The sequence below is a fragment of the Cygnus olor genome, chromosome 9, assembly GCF_009769625.2.
Source record: "Cygnus olor isolate bCygOlo1 chromosome 9, bCygOlo1.pri.v2, whole genome shotgun sequence".
In the NCBI taxonomy this organism is placed as follows: domain Eukaryota; kingdom Metazoa; phylum Chordata; class Aves; order Anseriformes; family Anatidae; genus Cygnus; species Cygnus olor.
In genome coordinates this window covers 25745370-25769740 of record NC_049177.1, presented here as the reverse complement: position 1 = coordinate 25769740, position 24371 = coordinate 25745370, and the positions used below count along the sequence as shown (strand labels likewise).

General features: G+C 39.8%; 2 protein-coding genes across 3 annotated transcripts in view; one reads left to right on the top strand and one right to left on the bottom strand.

The window, feature by feature from the left end:
* Positions 1–3497, top strand: part of ARHGEF26 (Rho guanine nucleotide exchange factor 26) — a 50627-nt gene extending 47130 nt beyond the window's left edge. The window contains exon 14 of the mRNA XM_040567318.1: positions 197–3497. Coding sequence (XP_040423252.1) covers positions 197–339 — 143 coding nt within the window. The 3' untranslated portion in view covers positions 340–3497. The remainder of the gene's footprint in view (positions 1–196) is intronic.
* DHX36 (DEAH-box helicase 36) lies at positions 2714–23257 on the bottom strand. Of its 2 annotated transcripts, XM_040566810.1 has the most exons (26): positions 23027–23246; positions 22779–22900; positions 21791–21992; positions 21059–21097; positions 20621–20791; positions 19587–19666; positions 18474–18548; positions 18171–18337; positions 17714–17795; positions 17054–17194; positions 16137–16239; positions 14232–14319; positions 12982–13037; positions 12802–12866; positions 12174–12317; positions 11419–11536; positions 10728–10826; positions 9633–9806; positions 9233–9319; positions 8404–8487; positions 8205–8304; positions 8030–8120; positions 6803–6923; positions 6120–6272; positions 4928–5132; positions 2714–3766 (listed from the first exon to the last, which is right to left on the bottom strand). In XM_040566810.1, the coding sequence occupies exons 1-25, from the start codon at positions 23234–23236 to the stop codon at positions 4947–4949; spliced, it is 2958 nt and encodes a 985-aa protein (XP_040422744.1). In that variant the 5' UTR covers positions 23237–23246; the 3' UTR covers positions 2714–3766; positions 4928–4946. The 2 variants fall into 2 exon arrangements, with proteins under 2 accessions (XP_040422744.1, XP_040422746.1); XM_040566812.1 differs by having other exon boundaries at positions 2714–5132; positions 23027–23257.
* Between the last annotated feature and the right edge of the window lie 1114 nt (positions 23258–24371).

Genomic DNA, 24371 nt, shown 5'->3' with positions numbered 1-24371 from the left:
GCATTTAGGTTCAAGTTTGTAAGGACAGCCTCTGTTTAGACAACAGATGTTTAAAGTAACTCATCACCAGTCATAACTTTTATAGATAAATCATGTATGCATCATGTATGTGATGACACTGACTCAGAAGTTCTGACAAAGTGCCTTTAAAATTACTTGAAAAGGTTTGTTGCTCCCTGTCTGTTCACGCCTGCAGGCTGGTATGAAGGGGAACGGTTGCGGGATGGTGAAAGAGGCTGGTTTCCCATGGAGTGTGCTAAGGAAATCACATGTCGTGCCACGATCGACAAGAACATGGAGCGGATGGGACGTTTACTTGGACTTGAAACAAATGTGTAGATGGTTTTTGCTTCTTCATACTGTACTAGAGGATTTGCACTAACTGCTGTCAGCAGGGAATGGCTGCGTGCACTACAGCTCTCGCATGGACGATGTGGGTCACAGATGTGTAAAATCTGGTAACAGAGCACTGATGTTTCAGATAGTCCTTTTTGGTTTGCATTTTGAGAGCTCTGAACTGATGCCTGGCTTGAACTGTAGCAGATTTCAACTAGAAGTAGTTTCTTAGGCATTGGAGATCAGCTATGCATTTTTTTTCCTCAGATTTCCCTTTCAACTTCAGTTCCTTCATCCCTGCTCTTTACTTACACTTCTGCCACTCTTTTTTGATCATTTTGACTTACTTTCTTTTAAAGTTGGACCTTGCTGTAGCAGACCGAGCACCAGAAACTCACCGAATCTATATACTGAGCTGGAGGTGAACAGGAGCACAATAGTGGGGAGGGAGGTCCTGTTCCTTAGAAACTGCAGTCGTACGTTCCCAGTACAAGTAAGTGGGTTTAAGGGGATACTTCCCAGCTGTGTCAAAAATCCTTGCTTAACCTGAGCTAGAATGAACAAGCATGTAATTCATAAGGGCTTACCTCTCCAGCACAAAGCCAGGGAGGAGCCGGATTTGCTAAGACTGAATTAGATCACTGTAATCACTGGGTGAAGCTGACACAAGGTAAGAACTAGAGATGTGCTGCTTGTGGTGGTGGCCTCCAGTACTGGGTGTGGGTACTCAGTCACGCAGCTCAGGCGTTCTGGTGCTCCGGTGTTGAGATTCCTGAAAGCAAGCAAGAAGTACCAAACTGTACATAAAGTACATAATGATGTTGAGTGTCTTGGTCTCAGATCCATTTTAGCACAACTATCAGACTCAACTTGGGCTTGTTTTCATTAAGAATAGCCTTGGTGTGAGCAGTTGTTAGCTCGCTCAGATCCTTCTGGCAGGTGTATCTTACGGTGTTTCTTCCAGGAATATTTTTTTAAGCTTATGGGTTTTGCCAAATGAACAAGCCCTTCTGTCTTGTGTCTGCTGTCTGTCCTCAACTCTAAAGGCTCTTTTAGCTCTGAATGCCTTCTTGGCAGCATGGTTGCTTTTCCAGTACCTTGCGGTAGGTTGCACCTTTAAAGCTTAAACCACATTTTCAATACAAAGTACTTTCAAGATGCAGAGAAGTAGCCGTAACAAATCAATGTGGTTTTTTTTCCCCACTAGCATCAATGTGAGTTTTAAATGCCACTGCTCTGGTTCAGGATTCAAGTGTCTGGACTCACAGGATTTTTTTGATATTTTAAAGGATTGTATAACTGCTGGAAATGTGTCCATTTTGTTTCAGTTTTCTCCAGGTGTTTGGCTAGGTCTTTCTATTAAGTTATTGCTGTACAGCAAGGGTTGTGATGGAGGATGGAGACTGCAGAAAACATGAAGTACATTCTTCTGTGTTTTTTTTTTCTTCCTTTTTGCTCTTCTGTACTAGAGGAGATTGATTATTTCCTTCTGTGGAGGCAAAAAGTTCAACTGAACTTCAGTTTACTGAACTTCCTCTTTAGCAGTTGTCAGCGTGTTGAAGCCACACGCAGAAAAAGAGGGAGTTGTAAGACCTGTAGGGATCTAAGCTGCCAGGTCTCTGCTCATCTCCGCTGTATGAGGTAAGAGCACCGCTGAGGAAGGACGTGGGAGCTGAGAGCTCGGCACCTTGGGTAACGTGGTTAGCTTGGTGTCCTGTCATCGCCTTCGTGACTGCCACGGAGCGGAGGCTGGAGGGGAGCAGGAGCCACCCCCCGGCACCGTGCCCTCGGCTCCAGGGGCGCCCAGCTCGGTGCTGCCGCACGCTTCTCAGCTCCCGAGAAGCCCTCTCACCATTGCACTACCTGCACCACCTAGATTTTTGCAGCTGCAGTTTAGCTTTGGAATTTCACAGAAAAAAACAACCACTAAATATTGTGTGAAGAAAATGCACTAAAAAATGAAGTAAGTTTCAGTGCATCATTTCTGTATATCCGTGTAACAAGTTGTACTATAAAAATCTTCACCTTTTAAGGACCAGCTGGTAAGTCAGCAGGCTTCAGTACCTGCTAAATAAAAACAAGGCAAAAAGTTGTAAGTACAAAGGCTTTCTTCAGTCCCCGTCTTTTTTTTTTAAAAGGGTGGTGTTTATATTCTGTACTATGGTGATCTGTGAGTGACTTTGTTTATAAACATGTACCTCTGTAACAACTGAAAATCGATTAGGCAATAATTTTGTACAAAAATTCTTACCTTGGTAGTCTGACAGTGGTTTTACAGCCTTTTGAATTAATTTATAAATGGACTGATAAAATGGTAATGGTATAAACTGTAAATTGAACAAAGTCTTATTTAACGTAGTAAAAAATACTGCTAATATTTTAACAAAGAGTTTATTGTACACAGGCAGATGTTTAACAAAACTGAATGTATAAATCCAGGCATTAATTTTATTCAGATTTTTAATACTGTATATATTTTTTCATACCTTGTCTTTCCAAATAATGTTTTAAAAGCCATTTTTCCTATTCTCAGACACAGTTCTTCAGGAATTAAAGACAGTTATTTTATAGGACAACAATCAATAAAATCTTTTTAAATCCTTACTAAAAAAAGCTTCAATTTTTCTTAAACTGCAAATTGTTAAATGATAGTTCCTTAACGTCATTCTTGTCAGAGAGGTTAAATTTGTTTTGTAACTTACGTTTGCTTGTTTTCTTCCTGTTTTGTAAAGATAAACAGCACGACTGTGTCCTCCATCCCTCACAGACACACCTGTACACAGGAGGTTGGAGCAGTGACCAAGCACAAGCCCAGGACCCCTCGCCTCTGCGTTAGGGAAGAACCCGCAGGGTAAGGGCATGCAGGCGCTGGGGGAAGGTGCGGGGCTGCAGTGGGACAGGTGCCACAGAGCAGCCCCCAGGCCCTTCCCTCCTGCCTGATGCCGGCTGCTTACACTACAAGCTTTCAGTTGAGCTGGAAAGTACAACTCGTATCATTATTTACACATTAATCATGTTACTGTGTAAGTAAGGATCTGACCACACCAACCCACAACCACCTCAGCATGCTTCGGTCTGGTAACAACCCCAAGCACCCCAGCACCTGGGGTTGGAGCAGCAATCCCCCACCTGGGGTTTTCAGAGGGGAAGGAAGGTGCTCCGAAAACAAGCCTGGCCTTCTCTGCGCCTTTTTAACCCAACAGAGAGCACAGCCTAGTCACAAACTGACTGTTGTATAAAAAACAGGTATGCTGGATCAGAGTGGTGGCGCTCCTTATACACCATAGATAAATACAGCTGACGCTGGATTAACTGACAGGAAGCTGTGCCCCCGTTTTAGTCCTGTTTTCTTCAGGGTAACACGAATAAAATGAATAAATCCTTCTGAGCCCATGATTCAGGTGGACAAGAAAGGCCACAGGGATGATTTCTGTCAAGCAGAAGGGAAAAAAATAAAGCCTCTAAAAACTGAAAGTTGGTTACATTTGCAGAACATTAAAATGAGAAGCAAAGGCTTTATTCCTACAAGATAAACCTGGAAATAATGTAGCTATGTCTGCAGAGCAAACAGAAGGTAATAGGTGGCTGCCAACTAAACTGCTGGCACTACTCAGGCCCTAGTTTAACACCCACCCATCACTTTCAGCTAAATTTCGATCTTCCCCCAGCCCCAGGCGAGCACAAATCCAGCCCCAGGGGTTAAAGGGAAGAGCAGGTCTGGCACACTTCCACAGGTCTGACCAGACTAGTTCTCTCAAATATCCTGCTTGAAATGCTAAAATAAGCATAATTCATCAAATGGTCTTAGATATCTGGAAGCATTCAAAACATTAAGAACTAAGAGCAGATGAAATAACACTTTAAAGAAAAGTATTTTAATGTAACACTATATACATGGATTGCTTAAAAAAATTAGAATACAATGAACCCTTAAAGTGTATTCCACCATCAGTTTTTATAACCATGAAGCTCCTATAGTCTAAATTTTTCCATCGGTACTGATGATAGATGGGTACAGAAAGTGAAGAAAGATGAACTGAATGGGATGAATGGAAGAAGGTGAGAGTATTTCTGAAGACTTTCCTCCCACAGCACAAATTCAACAACATACGTTTTCAAGTTAGTTTAATTAAGCTATCATTACCTTCTGTGAAAATGTTGGTGAGAAAACTGCTGCAACAACACAATAATTACTCCCCACCCCCAAGAAAAAAAAAATCTTTTGAGATGTTTTTACCAATAGCAAGAACAGTTTAAGCACAATTAAGCCGTACTTTAGCTTCTTTCCCTTCCCCACCCCCCAAATCTGGTAACAAATATTTAAAAAAAAAAAAGCTACAGTTTTAGAGGACTCTGAGGAAGGACAATACATACACCAATTAACATTGCTAACAATGCATTGTTTCCTTATTTAAAAAGCTATCATGAACACAGAATACCATGCATATACAGATATTACCAACTATTTTGAAATAACTGCTCTTCAGTACGAGGGAATTACCTGCTTGCCCTAAAAGAGTTTTTCCCTCTAGCTAAATAAATGCTATAAAAAAAAACAACGAAACAAAATAAGTGAATATGTCAGCTTTACCAACACAGATGAAAGCGTGTCAACTATAGCGCTCGTTCTGAAACCGTGGAGCATAGTTTCTGGCACTTTCATTCTCCTGTGTTGTGATTAAGTCTATAATAGCGGTCAGTACTGCTGTATCCCTGGATGTAGTATCATTCCAGTCCACCGGGTGTGGGTTTTCTATTTTTTCCTGTAGAAGATCATCGAGCTCTTGTCTTAAGTTCTGCAGACAAAAAGTTTGTTGGAATGAAAAGAGACAGGCAAGTATAAAGCTACACAATGTTACCACAGTAAGTTCAAATCCCTTGCGTTCTCTGTTCTCCTAATCCTTCCGCCTGCTGTTCTTACATCGATTTATTTCAACAGCGCTACCTTCAGGATCAAAAGCTGCTTTTCAAAAACTAGCTTTGCCTTTTATGACCTGATCATCTCTGGATGTGATGGCCTGTTCACCCATTAGCTGACTCTTTAAGGAGACTAAAAATATTTGGGTTAAGAAAAAGGAAGTCAGATGCAATTTCTAGGATCTAATAATCAACCAAGCTCTATTCAGCTCCTCTTTTCACTGGAAAGTATTATTGCCAGCTGAAGAGCCCCATCCTCATGTTCCATATCCATGTGGTTATTTCACGGACTGATCAGGTCATCCTACAGCTTTTCCTACAGATAACTACAGAAATTATGCTCTTCAAATCTCTTACTGTAAGATGTTTATAAGCCCTTTAAATCTACCCTATGACTTTTCTCTGAAGCCTCCACTATTTTTCAACATCCCCATGAAATTTTCAGCGGAGGCTTTAACAGCACCTTCCTTCCAACACTGCAAAAGGCCCACAAGCCTCGCTGTCATCAGTCCAGCTATTACAATGGAAACTCAAATACATAAATAAAACTTCTGAGTGCCTACTCCTAAGGCCAAACATAAGGGAGTTCATCAGTGTTTACTTCTACCCAGTTTATCATGTGATACAACAGCCTGGTCAGAATGTTATTTTTACTGCAACTTTTTAATTTGCATTCACATACAAACCTTCAGTAGGTATCTTCCATTTACTGTGTATACTTCACATGCTTACTAGGAATACATTCAAAACATTTTGTTATCTCCCTACATCAACAGTTAGGCAGTAACATCAAGTACAAAAAAACCTCTAGGAAGAGTTACTGTTACACTAAGATTTCCGTATATATTATTATTAAATATAGTTACCTTAACTAACTGTGCTATTCTAGCTGGAGACTGGAAAACAATCCATTCATCCACAGCAATGGTATCCTGATCTTTATCCTTCTGAATGGATATATCTCCTCCAAAGAACAAGAGGCAGTACGGAGAGACTTCTGTACAATCATATAAGTAAATCTGCAAGAAGACAAAATTGTCCAGTCACCCTTGAAAGGATGTTAAATGACATCACTAAGCCTTAAGAAACTCAAAATAGAATTCCAGAAGATCATTTTTCAATCATTCATAGATTTGCAAAACAGATTTGAAGCAACTCAGTTGGAAGAGTTACATAAAATCAGATTAAATGGGAGCAAAAATGGTCCCAAATACAGTCCTTCACAGAAAGCGGTGAACTCCAACTAATAATTCCATTAGCAATCAAGCAGGAAAAAGAAAGCTTGCAAGCTTTTTTCTTTTTTAAAAAACAGAAGCAGAAGCAAGAATCTAACAGAACTTAGTATACTAGTTATTTGTGGAACAATACCACCAAGATCCCACAGAACAGAATCTGACGGCATGTAAAAAAAGTGACCCAAAACATGAAGGCTTCAAACAAAGCTGCTGCATACCTTCTGGGCCACAACAAGGGACACTGTTCACATCCCCTGATTGAACACATTAAAGAGCTACAAAAATAAGTTACACAAATATAAACCACGACATACACTGCTAGTTCTCATCTTCAAATGGTACACAAGCCAGTTATAATGGAACTCTGTCTCTTCCACATTAACAGATTTAGGATGAATATTAACTGTTCCATCTGTCTTGGTGCAAACTTTCACCCTGAAAAAAAAGTAGATTTAGCATGGAAATAAGATACTGAAAACGTAGCAAAATCACATCCCAAGTTAAAAACCCTCCAATTCTCCACCAGTGTTCTGAACTCCAAAATAAGGACATTTGAAGGAACTTCAATTTCTTTCCTCAGAAGACTGCAACTGAATCTACAGTATTAATTTTCAGATACCCCTATCTCTGTGCTTAAGTTTAAATTCACCTCCTTAATAAACCCTGTTGTTCTCTCAAGTAGAAAAGACATGTAGCACTGAACCTTCCTGGCAGCTGATTTATACCTGGCTCCACCATGGGGCTAAGATGCAGTGACACAGGATCTCCCGTCACATTTGCAAGCTTACTCTTACATTCATCCTTCAGGTGACTGAAGCACACTGGACTTGGGTCAAAATGGAGAATCAACTGACTGGTAGTGCCAGCTGCAGACGGATCTAAATTAAGCAATCTAAAGTAGAATTTTGACTGCCTATTCTTACACCTACCATAGAAATAATCACTTGTTTTCTTTGTTCATTTTTTTAATTCTAGGCACAGTGATCACTCCTAGCTTGGTGCTTCTACATTATATACCCAGGAAGTTCATCCAAACATACAACCCTTCATTCTGTCTTAAGTCACGTTCACAAGAATATAGATATCCTTCTTGTATATACTATTACTATGGATAACCATTAGTAAGAATAACCACTGATAATGCGAGAAGTGTTAGATCAGACCAGAATTGCTAGGCTCTGTCTTGCCAAACACTACAGAAGGAAAGAGTTTCAATTGTTGCTGTAGACCAAAAATGATGGTAAGACTCATTTAGCAGCTGTCTTATCAATATAATTTAGAATTACGGATTGCTTGATAATGTCACACCAATTACTTCACATACCAGCAGGTATGCAAATGGTCAAACATCTTTGCTCATATAAGTAAAGATCAGCAATCCCATGCTCCGATCTGTCACATTTTCAAATGAAGTAACCCACACCCTTGACTGATCTGTACAAAAAATTAAATTAATGCATTTAAACCATTGCTCTGCCTTGCCAAGCTACCTAACATAGAAAATACCTGAAACACAAACCAACATTGTACCAAATCCTTACATTTTTCTCTTTTTGCTAAAGCTTGGCCGAATCTTTGCAACTTTTGGATATAAACCAGCACAGATGACTGCTTTGAGCAACTTCTCATTATCTGTAAGAGACAGCAAAGTAAGTAATGCAGTTCCATAAACTGAGAATTTGACTCAAAAGCGTTCTGTTTCCTTCTACTGTTTACCTGAGTTGGTATTAGATTTGGGATCCTTGGGGTCTCTGCTATTCACAAATCCAGCTGCAAGGAGATGCTCAGCAAATTGTCCTTTCATGTTATGCAGCATCTAGGAAGTAAAAATTGTCCCAGATTGATGCTATGCCAAAAGGCTCCTCCCCTTCCCCCACAGATGTATTCCTCCATTTTCAGACCATCGGGATGTTACCTGGAGCGTATTTGAAGACAGGAAATATTCCCAGCAATAGTCTTTCTCAGTTCTGAATCCACGGCGCCGAGTCTCTTCCCAGCCCTAGAAATTCATACCATAGTTCAAAGGCATTTAAGCGAACACATACTACGAAAATTAAGTATATAAGGAGAGACCAAAAAACCATAGGTCAATAAACAACAGTTACATTTTTCTCCTTAAGAGAGAAAGCAAACCCTTTCATCTCTTTGTATTATGTACATATGTGTATATATGTCCACACACCTATACGCGTACAGCAGAAAAACACAACATTTTTGAATTGAAAACTTAATTTTTCCATGGTGAGGAACAAAATCTGGCCAAGTTTGTCAGAATTTCATTTGTTGCTATTAACAGTCTTGGGCAGCAACTCTGTTTCCAGGCCATTTATTTCCTTTTCTTCTTGCCCAGTGCTACACAGCTAAGTCTCTAACGCTTCTGAAGTCTGCTCCAGTCTCTTGCAGATGCCAGAAGGACAAGAGTTAATGACTAAGGGATTTTTGAAGAGCAACTGGGAAACTGCCACAAAGAAGTTCTACTGTGTTCATCCCTCATCAAATACACGTTTAGAAAGTAACAACGTCACCATGAATTTACATTTCCACCAGCATATCCACAAGAAATTAGGTTACTGAGCCTGAAGACAAGACTCCTTAAAGAAGGGTGAAAAGGAATTTGGTTTTACGTTTCTGTAGAAACCAGGAAAGAAATACTTCAGAGCATACACTGATCAGATTTTTCCTTAGGTTAAAGCATAAAACCCAAACCAAAATTTCTGAAGGAAAGAACGTTAAAACATGCTTACTGTGAAAGCATTCACCACTGTCAGATGATCACTTTTTGTGTTCTTTGAAAGTTCCTTTCTTCTTGCATCTGCTACTTTCTCTTTGCCCTAAGAACAATTAGAACTTATAAAATATTCATGACTGACAGGCCATTCTTCCTTCTAGGTCACCTTCCCTAACTAAGGTACATATATACAGGAATACTTTGTATGGAACATACATAAGAAGTGATGCTACTTCCAATATTCTGTAAGCAAAACACATGCTATTAAGTATTGTAAGGCAAACAGTACTTATAAATATGTAATTAACCTGAAAGTTGTAGTTTAAAAGAACTTTAATCCTACATCTCAGTAGTGTCCTAATATTCTTATGAGAATCTTAAAATCTTATCTGTAATGCTCTTCTTAGAAACTTTACCAAAGGAATGACAAAAGGGTCTTTGAAGCTGAGGCTTGCTGCAATCGTAAGGACTGGATCCAAGCAACAGAATAAAGCTCCAAAGAGAATCATTTTTCCGATATGTGGTTCAACTGGTAATCGTGCTAAATGTACACCTAGTGGAGTCAGTTCCTCTTGTCTGTCCAAAGCATTCTGTCAGAAAACAAAACAAAAATCATAACTGCAGTGTGGAGGACGCAGCTAGCTTTAGTATGGTCAGACAGGAAAGCGGTCATGCAAATTACAACGAAACAAACATTCAACAGATACAAGAAAAGAGCACCCATCTTTAGTTGTGTTTCAAGTGGTTTATTGGGCTCGGTGTCTTTCTGGACCAAAGTATGAAGACTAATTAACACTTGAGTGTCTTCTCCTGGTCAAGCTTATTTTTAGACTTGTATATTTCCCTTCAGTGTCACTTCTTGTTTCATTTACTTTTCCCTTTGCTACTTTACAGCCTTGTCACAGAACAACAAATATATCACTGAATTTTATCTAAACATTTATAGAAATATGACAGCCTACACAGTGCCTTTCATCTAAATCAGACATTGCAATGTATTGCTACAACCGATTTGTGCAATTAATACTAGGCAAGTCAGTAGTACGAACTGCTCATTAATCTCTCCTTCCTCAGCATCCAAAGGGGCACTGACATACGAGAGACCCTTCTCCTATCTGCCTCACTTACCCCCAGAAATACATCCTAAATTCTTCACTAATCCAACCGGGATAGAAATACTTGGTGGATTCACCATGAGCAGGGTGTTACACAACTACCCAGTTAAGGATCTGCATGGAATCTAAATGCAAAGTGTGAGCAGTGTTTTAAGTGATTCAGGAACTACTTTATGCAGTCCGAAATTTCACATAATATTTGAAGTTTATTTCCTCTGTTCAGTCGGGATGACAGGACACTGCATAGCCTAGGGATATAAAGGGTCTGCATAGTAAGGGTTTCAAATGTCTAGACCTGTACAATCAGAATGGTCTTCGATAACAAACAATGCAGTAATAACATGGCTGTAAATAGATTTTTCCTTGCATGAAACTGTATGTTAAGTAATACTTTACCAGCTCCATCAGATGATTTATAGCCAACATTACAGCATCACGAGATGGTGGATCCATTAGTTTGCTGAGAAAATAAGCAATTCCTCCAAGCTTTAGAATCTGAAAGAAAAAAACAAAAATGAAGATGGCTACCCATCTAAAATCAATAAGCAGTGACCACAGTAGTTACAAAAGGTGTGAATAATTCACAGTTTGAATTAGGATTTCAATAATTAAGAAATAAGGACAAAATAAAGACATGTTAGTGACGAAATTTTAAACATCTATTCTTCAGTATGTTGCATGTGGTATGCCTTATGCATGCATAGGAATTCCATACAAACTGCCAAAAAAGAAATGTCACTCATGTCAGTTTTAAAAGAATTTTACAAAAAGGTAGTTTTAAGAAGCCTTATCTCTCAGCTCCCTGGCATTCTCACAGAAGCAACTCTGATCTAATATTTTTTGAGGAAAAATTTGTGTTCATATTTGTGTTAGAGTTCAGCTTTTATTTATACTAGACAATATATTTTTCTCGGGTTTGATAACATTAGGCAAACAATTGCTGCAGTTATTAATTGCATATATTGTGCTTTTGGTGTGACAGAACTTAGACTTGAAGACAACTCTAACCTCAGAGTTGCATTAATCTCTCAAGCTCTTATTCCAACAGAAACATCACTAGTACACGTTTGAAGATGCATATGCTTACCTTGATTTGCAAGCAAAGTTCTTCCAAAGGTGTCCTCAAGATCTCAGGTAGTTGATAATCATCTAGAAGGCTAGCACGGAGCCCATTGTATAGATGGTAACAGTGACCTGGCTGAACTCTAGAACATATTTAAAGAAATAAATGCATGCTTTTTCTATGACACTGTGACATTATGACTGTGTTCATTTGTAAGCAGCTTTCCAAAACACTTCAGGGAATTAGAATTGAAGTGTATTCAATTGTAATAGCCATTTCAGCTTTCAGAAACATAGACCCATCAACAGGAAAACAAAGGCACAGAAAATGCAGAAGTCTCCTATCAACTGCTCAAAGGGAACAATGAGGAGATCAGAGAAGAATGGTATGTCTGAACAAAAGATAAAGTATTCCACGAGGTATTTTGAGGGGGAGTGAAATTTTAAATAATTTGGTATATATCTAAGCAACGTTAATTTGAAGGCAATTTTCACGAAGTCTCGTAAGTGAGGTGTGAATGTAAACGCTATCAAATTTGAAAAAAAATGCAGGATTTATTCTTCTATAATAATGAAGGAAACTCATGACTGAAATGCAGCACAAGTTATGTCAGTTTCTTAGGAAAACAACGAACCATTCTTTCCCTAAGAACAAGGGAGTCATACTACTATCTGCTTCTGAACATGGGATTAACAAAGTACTACCTTCAGCACACATGAGCTCCAAGACAGACTGAAATTTAAAATCATAAAGGTTTTCTAACTAGCCATTATTCTTACCTTCCTGCTCGACCTTTCCTTTGCTTGGCATTAGCTTTACTAACCCACTCTGCTGCCATTGTGCTGATGTTGTTCTGGGTATCAAAGTGTGTTTCCTTTATCTTTCCACCATCTATAACGAACACCACGTCATCTATTGTAATGCTGTTTGAAAAAAGAGAAAAAAAATGCAACTCTTCATCTTTGCAAGTTTAACCTAGGATCTTAGGAAGGTTTAGCTTCTCTTTACCCCCTCCCAAACAGCAAGCCAAAAATAAAAATTCTGTGCTTGGAATTTCATTAAGAAGAATGTTACTAAGCAGTTCAAGAGCAAGCTTGTTTTATTCTCCTAGGTCTGGCACCATAGAGTCACCATATGCAGTTATAAAGTCTGTAGAGGACAGGCAGCTCACATTTATTATGTACAACAACTGCAAGTCATTATAAATCATCCATGTTTTGATTTTTTTTTTTAAACAATTCTCAAAGGAGAATTCCAGCTTAGTCTATAGACGTATCGGAATTGAAAATGTTATAAATCAATGATACAAATATTTCAAATGCATTTTGAAAAAGTTAAACAGGTTTATATTTTTTTATTTTGTCAAAGTTATAGTTTTTTTTTTTGTCTGCATAGCTAGCTATTTACCTAGTCTCTGCAATGTTGGTAGCAATCACGATTTTCCTTACTCCTGGCGGGGTCTTCTTAAACACCTGTAATTATCCATGGCCCATTTATACGTTTGCCAAAACCAAACATACGCTCAATTAAAATTTTTGGTAGTTGTGAAATGTTACTTTATTGCATAATAATAAAAGACAAGCATACCTGAGTCTGGTTAACAGTAGGCATCAATGAATGTAAAGGTATGATAATAAACCTATCTGAAAATTAAAAATCAGTAGAAGATACAGAGTAAGCACAGATACTTTAATTATACAGGAAAATCAAGAATACAGAACAGAGAAAACACACTGCAAGTAAATCTACTATTTCCATTTCTTATTCTGAATTGGTTTTTACCATGTAGATAATGGCGTATTTTAATTTTTTTGCTATTTGTTAGCAATGTTCAATATATCGGTGTTAAGTGCAAGAGACACATTCTGAAATACAGACTTATGTCCTAGAAGCTCAGAGGAATATAAACTGAATAAACTAACCACCAGCTACAATGAAAGGTGGGGCTGTGAGGGGAATGGGAAGAGAACCCTATTTCTGGGTTGGCTGACAACTGTATATTAAAAACTTAACATATTCATCTCGGTGTTTTATCAAGTCTGTTACCACAACAGCTATACATTGCTGCTTGTTTAAACTAAGGGGCCAAGGCATCTTCAAATGCATTCTATTTCAAAGTATAAATATCTGTGAAATACCTAAGCTTCTCAGGGATACAAAATCATTACATTACTCCGCAGAAGTCTCCCCCAAAAGCTAGTAAAACATAAAACACACATAATAAACTCCTTTATACCTTTTTACTTTAGAATTTGCCAGTTTGTATTATGCTATGATGGCTTGGTAAATACAAATTACTGTACAGAACATAATATATTCACTTGTAAATTCATTATTTAATAACTGCTCAAGTTTATTTATTAAACTGACATTCTCCTCTAGTTTTCAGTAAGTTCTCTATCTATAGAACATACACAACATGAATTATAGTAAGACCATCTTAATAGTCAAAAGCATAGTTAGGACAAGTTAGCTGAACATGAGGTATGCAAACAAAACAAAATAAAGCATACAGGATAGGCATAGGATATGTTACTGTCCTATTAAAAGGAATCTAGAAAAAAACAGAATTTAAAAGAACCACCAGCAAAGTATTAGAGGGAAGTTGCTGAAGCATCAAGCAAAAATAAGAAGTTAACACAGAATGAAGAAAAAATTTAGTTTTGGATGGAAGTTACTGTAGCTATGTAAAAAAAATGCTGAACACACTGCAATCATTTTGAAAGGGAAGAAGGAGGGAAGAAGAAAAGTCCAGTGCAATACCAGCAAACATAGGCAAAAATAAAAGTTTGCCACTAATGCTGCTGCTAAATTTGCACATAAAATTTTGTTTTTACCTGACTTAAACATGACTTGTGACATCAAGAGATCATGCAAAGTGCTAATGTTGTCCCATCCTGGAAGAAACACTAGAATTGCACCATCCTATATATAAAAGAGGAAGCGAATGGGAAAAGTTAGAATAAGTTACATGCTATGCAAAAAATCACCTACTTGCATACTGACGCATATATTTCAAGTAAGTGATACCTGAAACCTCACTGACTACAACTTGAAATATTTTGTTTACTACAGAAAAAAAGTTTGTCTTGCTGCATATTTATCTGAGCTTAATAAACAAAAACTTCATTTTCAACATTTTCCCCTGCAGCATTTCAAACACTGTCATGTAAACACTGGAAGAATTTGAGCTGCTGTTAAACCTAAAAGAAACTAAGTGCAATTTTCAACAAAGGAAGAACAAAAGAAAAAACAGCAAGTCATCCTCATTATCTACAGCTTAAATACTCTATCAATTGAAATATTAAGTGAGTTGACATTCTCAATAATCAAAATTCTCTTCAGTGACTCACCTACAGTGTCAGCTCTTCCACAGATGTTTCTGAACACAGAAATGAATATATAACTTAAGGCTATGGTGTAACCTATGTATATTACCCATGGCAACAGAAGTTATTCTTTCAAGTTTGTTACTGCTTCAAGCACAGAATCCCTCTGATAACAATGTACCTAACAGTATTAAACAAAAACCCTTTTACTGCGACTCTAATTAGGATTTTTAGCTTCAGAATCTGATTGTTTTGTATTTCAAGATCAACCTCCTCTAACACAAACAACAGAAGAGAAGCTACAATTTGAAATAAAGACTATGTAAGAGTTACTATACTGGTCAGAGCCTCACAGAAACCGAAACGTGTAGGTGAGTAAAGTTCTCAATGCATTTTTACATTAAAAAGTAACTAGTTGCCTTGTCATTACATCTGAAGCACATTTAGGGACAATTACCAATGAAACCAGAATAACTACAAAGCGTGACGAGCTGTAAGTAGGAAGAGCTTCCTAGCTGCACGTTTGGTAAACGTGACTGAATTTTTGTATATCCTAGCAAAACTCTTATCTTCACACAGATTACTCAGGCAGAAAACTATTTAAAGCCAATGGCACACTGTAGATATGAGGGAGTGAATATCAACTCTAAGCAGTGCTGTGCCCTCTCTCCATCATTCCTGAGAGGGAAGCTCCTAGATGTTAAACATTTAGTTGTACACTGAAGAGGTTTTCAAACTGGTTTTCTACAGCTATTTCACAAACCGTAGGTTTTACTACACACCACAAAGAATACTACCTTGGACAAGATAAACACATGCAGCCAGAAAAAGAACTAAGAGTTAAAATTTAATTCGCAATTACACTACTATTCATCAAATGACTAATGTGTATGAAGACATCTAAAAGCTTATCCTAAGGAAAAAAAAGCCACAATCGGAGTTAAAACGGAACCCAAACCTTCAGACTTCTATCCCATTTTATTTGAGTCAATCTCTACTATCATCAAAAGATTTATAGTCTCTTTAGAACAAAAGAAAAGAGTCTGAAATTAACATATTGAATGTATGTGTAATATTTCCAAGCTTTTTACATGCGTAGCTATCATTAATGCCTACAACTGTTATTGAAGAAAACTTAGATACGTGCTACCTTTTAAATATGGAATTTACCCCTTTATTTCAAAAAACAAGTGTCTGACCACATTCTAAACTCAGGGCTTAAATAGTAATTGGGTATTTAAAGCTGGTAGATTACTTTTGAGAAAACAAAAAAAAAGCAAAACTAATAAAAAAAACTCTTCTTTATGTGTATGTAATAGACCAAACTAACTACCAACTTTGACTTTCTCCACCAGCCACTGACCACAATTCAGTCATAGCATGAAAACATGATGATACAACACAGAAACATACCTCTTCTTCCAACACAATGTGTCTGATAAGTGCCGCTATAAGGTCAAGATCAACCTTGTCATCGTCCATCATTTCCAAGGCATCTATAGTACTTGCGGAATACCTACAGGCATCAAAAGCATGCATATTGGTTACTTACTAACACACAGTCATGCACTCATGTCTGCTGTAAGGTTCTGCAATCACTCATCTGTGTAACCTACTACTGCTCAATTTCTTCCTTTCTTTGTAGGTACAATTGAACAGGCATGCTACTCTGGAGACTTATTTTAGTTCAATTATTGCCAGTTTAAAATAGTAAGTTTAAGAATTATGACTGAACTGTATTTGGAGCATTTCCATGATCCCTTTGGGTTATGGGTCTCTCATGGATTATCTAGGATCTAAATAATCTGAGTTTACCCTTCAATTTATCTCTCCCTCACAGTAAGTACAGAAGGCATCTCATCTGCTCAGCTCTTTCTTTTCATGAAACCTAGTACCAGTTACCAATTTGTTCCAAAGACCTGTCTGAGAAAGGGATGGACACGTACAAATGGACAAGTAGAGCACGGGATAGAACAGAGAGCACTGAGGACTTGCTCTCTTAGGAAAGGGAGGTAAAACAGAGCCACCTATATTAGTTATTGTTGTGAAGCTGGATATATAGAAAGTCACAAACTGCAGAGGTAAAATAAAGACAGGAGAGGAACAGAAAGATGCCGTTCCTGAAATAAATTTGCCAGGCTACCTAAGTAACCCACTTATTCAGATACCAAAGCAGTCAAATGCTGGCAATCAAAGAGAATGTCTCAAGCGCAGAATCTCTGCTGGGTGCTGAAGAGGCAAAGTTTTTTAGCTTGGTTTTAAACCACTCTCAAGGAGTACTAAAATGTTCATTAAGTTAACAACAATTAATGCAGAAGAGTGAGAACAACCTGCCCCGCAGCTGCCTTAAGTATTCTGGCCACCGTTCCCTGTAGATTTCCTCTTTTTCTTCTTTTTCCGGTCTGCTTATATGCCCTTGCATGAAGCCTTTCTTCCACCGTGGCCGACGGTCTGTGTTTTCTGGCATATACCTTTAAAGTTAAATAGCAAATATAATTAAATTTTGAAACTAGTCATTTAATCCAGCTGCATAGTAGTTTTCTAAACTGTGGACAATATACAGTACTTTAGCTGTACCATGTTAATAGGATTCTCAAATTTTCCTCTATTTTTTTTTTTTTTAATTACAGAAATGATAGGTACCATCTACAGTAAGCATGAAAATAAGTAAAAAAATAAATATCAATAAATATCAAAGACTAGCTTAATTTATCCACCTGAAAATTCACCACACTGAAAGAAAAAAATGAAGTTTTTCTCCTCCTCAAACCAACATTTCCAGGTTGCTACAAGCTTATTACTGTAAAAGCCACTGAACTTCCCTCGAAAGGTTTTCTGCAACAAGATGTCCAGTGTGAGTTTACTCCTGAAAACCACAACTAATTTTTCAACAGGCTATTTATACTGAGATAATCTTCAAAAAGACATACGAAGTAAAATGAAAAACAAACAAAATACTATCTATACTGGTGTTGAGAAAATACACTCACCTCAACTTCTCAATTACATCTTCAAGAAGATACTCCACCACTGGGAAAGTGAACCCGGGTATGTGAACCATTGGGCAATTATCTGTTGAGAAAGGCGTAAGTCATTTTTCAACAGCAAATAAAATAGTGTTCTGAAGTAAAAGAGTCAATAAACATTCTTCATTATTTTTGCAATATAGTTTTCAAGTCTATAGGTTTTTCTTCTCCCCTTTAAATTCTCATGGAAGATGTCAAATTCAATTTCCAAGGACGTGACTGAACAAAGCAAGCATAGGTAGCAAGCAGTACACTGTTCTCCAGCACATTCACCTGTTTCCAGTTACAGGACGGCACCTGAAGAATGAAGAGCTAAAGGCTTCGCTCTCTTTGCCCACTCACACTATGACTCCTAAAATACGGTAAATATTAGAAGCCTAAATCACTTATAAGGAATATTCATAGGAAGCATTTAACCTACCAAAATATTCAGAAAACTTCTCTGCGTTTAAAGTAGCGCTCATTAGTATTACTTTCAGATCCAAACGGACATTCAAAAGATCTTTAATAATGCTCATTAAAACATCTGATTGAAGATTTCTTTCATGAATTTCATCAAGGACTACATGACTAATACTGGACAAATGCCTAAAACAGAAGAACAAAAAAAGTAAACATTTGCTTTTAGCAAAAGTTAAAAACAGAGCAGAGACCAACAAGAACAGGTCATTAGTCAAGTCATTTGATAATTGTATTTAGTTTCTAATAAAATAGGAAAACTTACTTATCTGACTGGAGCCACTGTAGGACAATTCCTGTGGTACAGTATAAAATTGAACCTTGTTTCCTCGGTAACCGACTGGAAGAAATACATCAAGAATTCTTGAGTTTCCTTCTTTATTTTACAAAGTACTTAATAAAAAGCTTAAAATTAAAGAGCAGGTAGTTGTTACAGGCATTACAAAGTACACCTCATTCTTGAACTTGTTCACAGTTCAACTGGGGGAACGAGGGTGTAGGCCAGAGTCACGGCATTTTTGTTGCTGGGTAATGAAGTACTTGTAGCCTGACAGAACCTCTGACTTCATTTCTCATCATTTCTACGTTGATCTGCTGACCCCAAGCTCTCACAACTATCTGAACTCAGCACAGATAGCAGCTAGAAGCTAAATACACAGCACTGTAACAGTCTTGATTAAACATTAAAGAAAAACAAATGAGATTCTATAAACTAGTGCTTCAAATTAAAGTGCTGAAAGGACTGAACTGTCATCTCTCACCAGCAGTTTTTCCATCAACGGTAAGTGAGGTTTCATTGCTTGCTAGTAACATCCCAGGTAATTTTTTCAAAATACAGATCACTGCAAGCATAGTAACTTTTGTTCTATGGCACTAGGTCTATGAACTCTTGTTAACAAGACTAAATTTATTACCTAACCTTAATGGAATTACTCATTATAACAAATGCATAATTTTGCCCAGAAATACGGCTTATAGCATTCTCTCCTTTAGCATTTTAATTTTTCCTTTAAATTAATTGATTAGGGACTTCGCTTTTAACCTCTGTGTATAGCAAAACCTTTCAGAAGAACTGGAAAAAGGACTTACTAGTGAAAGTACAGCTTAGTGCTAACCAATCCTGCCAGCCTGAAGTTCAGAACTGACTTCGTGTTACAACCTCAAATCACTCATTTACATGCTACACAGAATAAGATAACCACGCTCAAACTTTTTGGTTTTTTTCAAAAACTTTATTCCCTATACCAGCTATTCAGAGGAATGTCTTTTGGAGAAAGTAAGAGAATAAAAGCACTTGTCCGTGTTAAGAACTTTTTTTTCTTTTTGAATAGACACCACTTTACATGAAGGAATAAAAACTGTCAAGAGAGCCTCTTACCTCTGAAGACGAATCTGGTATCCTGTACTCTTGCCATTACCGCATGCTTCTGCCCTTTCAGCAGCAACTCTCTCAGCCACCTTCAAAACAACAACAGCACGTTAAAAAAAAAAAAACACACGAGGCTGATCCATGATTTAGCTACTCATCAGTAAGAAACACCTAGAACCAAGATGAAATGTAAACAACAACAATAGAACACCCTGAAAACCATCTTTTCCCTTTCATTGACAGCAGTGTTTCCTGTCAGCAACTCAAGAACAGGTTGGCAACCCAAGACACGTTTTAGAGAAACACAGCCATCTAGGCATTAGCAGTACATACTCCAGAATGCACCACCCCTTTCAGTACGGCCAGCTTTTCCTCATGGAAAGTGAGGTTCTATACTGATTTGACATTTAACTATAAAGAAAGTAATTACTGTGCACTGGAAAGCCAAGTTCTTTCTTGCTTGTTAATGTATTTCTAAAGGGCTACACAACACTACTGTTTATCTCACTTCACGTTTGCACTGCCCAGTCCATTAAAGTCACCGATATAAACCATGCCTACATTCAAGGAAAAGGGAGGCATACGGTGCCAGTACTCTAATCACTACCGAAACTTACGAAGTATCGAATTAGTCTACGTTAATAAAATTGTTATTTGTAATAGAATCTATTAAGACTGAAAATGAATACACAAAAAACAACCTTTCCTGTCCACTGCAGCCAGAATGTTAATCTTGAACTTTACGATTAGTGTGACAACATCCAAAAGTAGATACTGTGCACCTCTCAAAGAAACTGATCTATCTGGTTATTTGGATTTTTTCCAGATCTGAACTTCAAATAAACTACCAGATTGTATACTCAGCTAATAAACTTGCCCTGTAGCTTAGGCCCAGTTAAAAAAAAAAAAAAAAAAAAAATCTATTTTCGTTCAAAAATTCTAAGACAGTAATTTTATCTCAGACTTATGGTAGGGATGACAACAAAGAAACACACCCACAACCGTAAGAAGTAAGTTACTCAGTTTGTCAAAGTGGCACTTACCGAGATAGCACTGATCCTCCTAGGCTGAGTACAAACAATCCTGCAGGTAGACCCTTTCCCTCGCTCTATGTAGTCATCCAAGATGAACTGCGTGACTTGTGTGGTCTTTCCACAGCCGGTTTCGCCACTTATCACAGTTACTCGATTATTGTTTATAAGGTTTACAAGTTCCTGTTTCCAAACAAAGAAAACATTTGCAAGTATCATCATCAAAAACAAATTTTGGAAGTATTTTGATAATTCTCTACTACTGTGAAGTGAACTTAAAAAAATCACAGCAACCATATACCCATCTGTTTCCATTAATATTGAAAGCTCTGAAAACTTCAGCACCTTCATAAAAGGTAACAAAGGCTTCCTCTTACTCCCAGTTGCACAATTTTTTTCTCCTACTTCAGAAAGGAGATGAATCTTTCTTCAAATTGAACATACGCTTACCTGTCTCATCCCATACGAAGGGAGTTTCTCTCGGAACCTCTGAGAAAAGAGAAAATAACAGTACGTGTTTTCAAACACCTGTTCAACACTGAAGTAATATTAACAGATTTCATCCATGATCTGGACGAAAACAGATCAATAACGTGACAAGCTGCTCAGCCAAGACTGAACAGGCCCACTAGAAATAAATTTAATTCCATGCATGTTCTCAGTTTCACTAAACGTACCAGAAATATTTAACACCAACAGTTCTGTACTCAAAGAGGCACGCATACGCAGTTTAAAAACCAGGGCCTTGAACAGCAGGCCTCCCATCTGACAGGTGCTCAAACCGTTTCCTTGTACAGCTTTATACACTGCCATTACAATAACCTCAACTACATTTCGAAGAGGTGTGCCTTCAGAGCCTATTGCCCTACTTTTAATTTTACACACAAACGCAGAGATAAAATCTATTTGAAAAAAGAGAACTGAAAATACACATCCAACTATACAATGCGAATACTTAAAATTTTGGATTTTAAACTATCAGAAATTATCACTGACAGCCTAATTTTCAATCCCTGTCCCGTTGACAAGGATGCGTTTTGTAAATTTTGACAGTACTTTTTTTGCTAAAATAATGTCTTGACAACTTTAGAGTAAATTAATTTTAAGAAGTTGTGTTTTCTAGTTAGTACAGTTTATGCGAAAATAAACCCAAAAGTTTTCTCCTTAACATATGGGAAGTACCTGCATTTCAATATATCTAGGATCAGATTTCTTCTTTCTTAAATCTTCTTTAAGTTGCTCATCTAAATCGGTATCTTGCTGATTTTTTTCAAATAGATATTCCACATCCCGATCAAGGAATGTTTTTTCCAAGACTGGTCGCTGCTTGATAGGAGCTTTTTCAGCTTCTGGTTTCAATTTTGCGGGCTGTTCTGGAGTATTTCTGAAATAAGGGCAAAGAACAGAAACTTCAAAGGTTACCCAATACATGCCTGGCCACTGAGAAACGTACACTGAAAAGCTCACTGAACCACTCCAGGCAGATCTGGTTTTGGGACATTACATCCCCAAGTTGTTTGATCCCTAACCTGAAGGCAGTACAGCATACATCGCAGAAACAAAAAAAATGTACAACAGGATCACGTCATCAAAAAACGTACAACAGGATCTTCAAATGTAACGCGTTGTTTTGCATCAAAGCTAACGTACTAACAAAACGTCTCCAGAGAACTACTGCTTAACGGTCTGTCAGAACCGCCGCCCTGTAACTGGATCTTTCACCAAAACCCAACCCCATCAACCCAGCGTACTGAAGGCAAGGTACGTGACCCCCCCCATTTCACTGCCTATTTAAATCCTTTCAGAAAAGGCGTCAAGAACGGGCCCTATTTCATAGAGGCTGACAAAACCTCCCAGCGCTGCCGAACGCCAGAAGAAGGATGACAAATGCCACCCGCGGAGGAGCGCTCCCAGAGGCCACGGGAACTTGGTCACTCCATAACGTAAATCCCCTGCTGTGGACCTGGGGACCGGTTACAGGGTTTTACGACTGCGGGTAGAAACCTAACACCCCAAACTCAACAGCAGCCTGGAAGAGAGCCTTGCAGCAGTGGCTAGGGGATGGCTGCCTGCTGGGCCAGGGGCACTCGTAGAGCCGGGAGACCTCTCCCAGCGCGCCTCCTGCCCGTTTGTGTGATGTCGGACGCGAGGCGCGGGGCCGGAGCCTTACCCGTCCTCGTCCCCGGACCACCAGGACATGGCGTCGGGCTCCTTCTCGCTCCTGCTCTGCACGGCCGTCAGCAGCTGCGCGATCTGCTCCTCCCGGCGCTCGTCCATCCGCACCACGGCCCGCTGCGGACGGCACAGCGCGGCGTCACCGGCCTGACGTCACCCGCGCGGGGCGTGACGTCACCCGCACGGCCCGTGACGTCACCCGCACGGCAGGCAGAGCCCCGCGAGGCGCCCCCCGCCCCTCACCTGCTGCCGGTCCGTCTCCTTGCTCCTCTGGCCCTGCTTCCGCGCGTACCACAGCCCGATCTCGCGGCCCTTCAGGTGGCTGGGGTGCCGCCCCCGGCCGCCGCCGCCGCCGCCACGCCCCCCGCGCCCGCCGGCCGAGGCGGAGGAGGAGGAGGCGGCGGGGCCGCCATCGCCGCCCCGGGCCCAGCCGCGCCGCTGCTCCGAGCTCATGGCCGCCCGCGGCCGGCACCCCGCCTCGCCCCGCCCCTTCCGCCGCAGCACTTCCGTCCGCCACGGGCCCCGCCCCGCCGCGGGCCCCGCCCCCGCCGCGGGCCCCGCCCCGCCGCCTCCGGCCCCTCGGGCCGCGGGTTCGAATCCCGGGCCCGGGGAGTCGCCGAGTCCCGGCCCCCCCCGCGTGGCCGTGCTTTTGTACGTGGGGCTGCAGTGCCAGAGGGAGCGTCCGTCTGCACGCATCGCTCCTGCTTCTCTGCCTTGTCTCCTTAACACGGGGAAAAACACGTGTTCTGAAGGAAATATTACAGAGTGAAACATTTCAGATAAATTTGTACACGTAAATGTTGGAAAGAGTAACCGCGCGTCTCTCAACGCAAAGATCATTTCCCAACGTCTACGACAAGTTATATTTCTTGCAATAGTCTTGGTGTCTCACAGATTATCGGGCCTTCCCGGGGCCTCTCCCCCTGTACTCGGCTCTGGTGAGGCCGCACCTCGAGTACTGTGTTCAGTTTTGGGCCCCTCGCTACAGGAAGGACATGGACGTGCTCGAGCGAGTCCAGAGAAGGGCGACCAAGCTGGTGAGGGGTCTGGAGAACAAGTCTTACGAGGAGCGGCTGAGGGAGCTGGGCTTGTTCAGCCTGGAGAAGAGGAGGCTCAGGGGCGACCTTATCGCTCTCTACAGTTACCTTAAAGGAGGCTGTAGTGAGGTGGGGATTGGTCTGTTCTCCCACGTGCCTGGTGACAGGACGAGGGGGAATGGGCGAAAGTTGCGACAGGGGAGTTTTAGGTTGGATGTTAGGAAGTACTTCTTTACCGAAAGGGTTATTAAGCATTGGAACGGGCTGCCCAGGGAGGTGGTGGAGTCACCATCCCTGGAGGTCTTTAAAAGACGTTTAGATGTAGAGCTTAGCGATATGGTTTAGTGGAGTGCTTAGTGTTAGGTCGGAGGTTGGACTCGATGATCTTGAGGTCTCTTCCAACCTAGAAATCTGTCTGTCTGTCTGTCTGTCTGTCTGTTACCCACCCCTCGCACTCATGTCACCCCTCCAGCAGCAGGCCGTCACCGTGCGGGAATGGGTCCGCGCACCGAGCTCGTGGTGCAGCAGCGCGAGGAGAGCTCTGTGCCCTC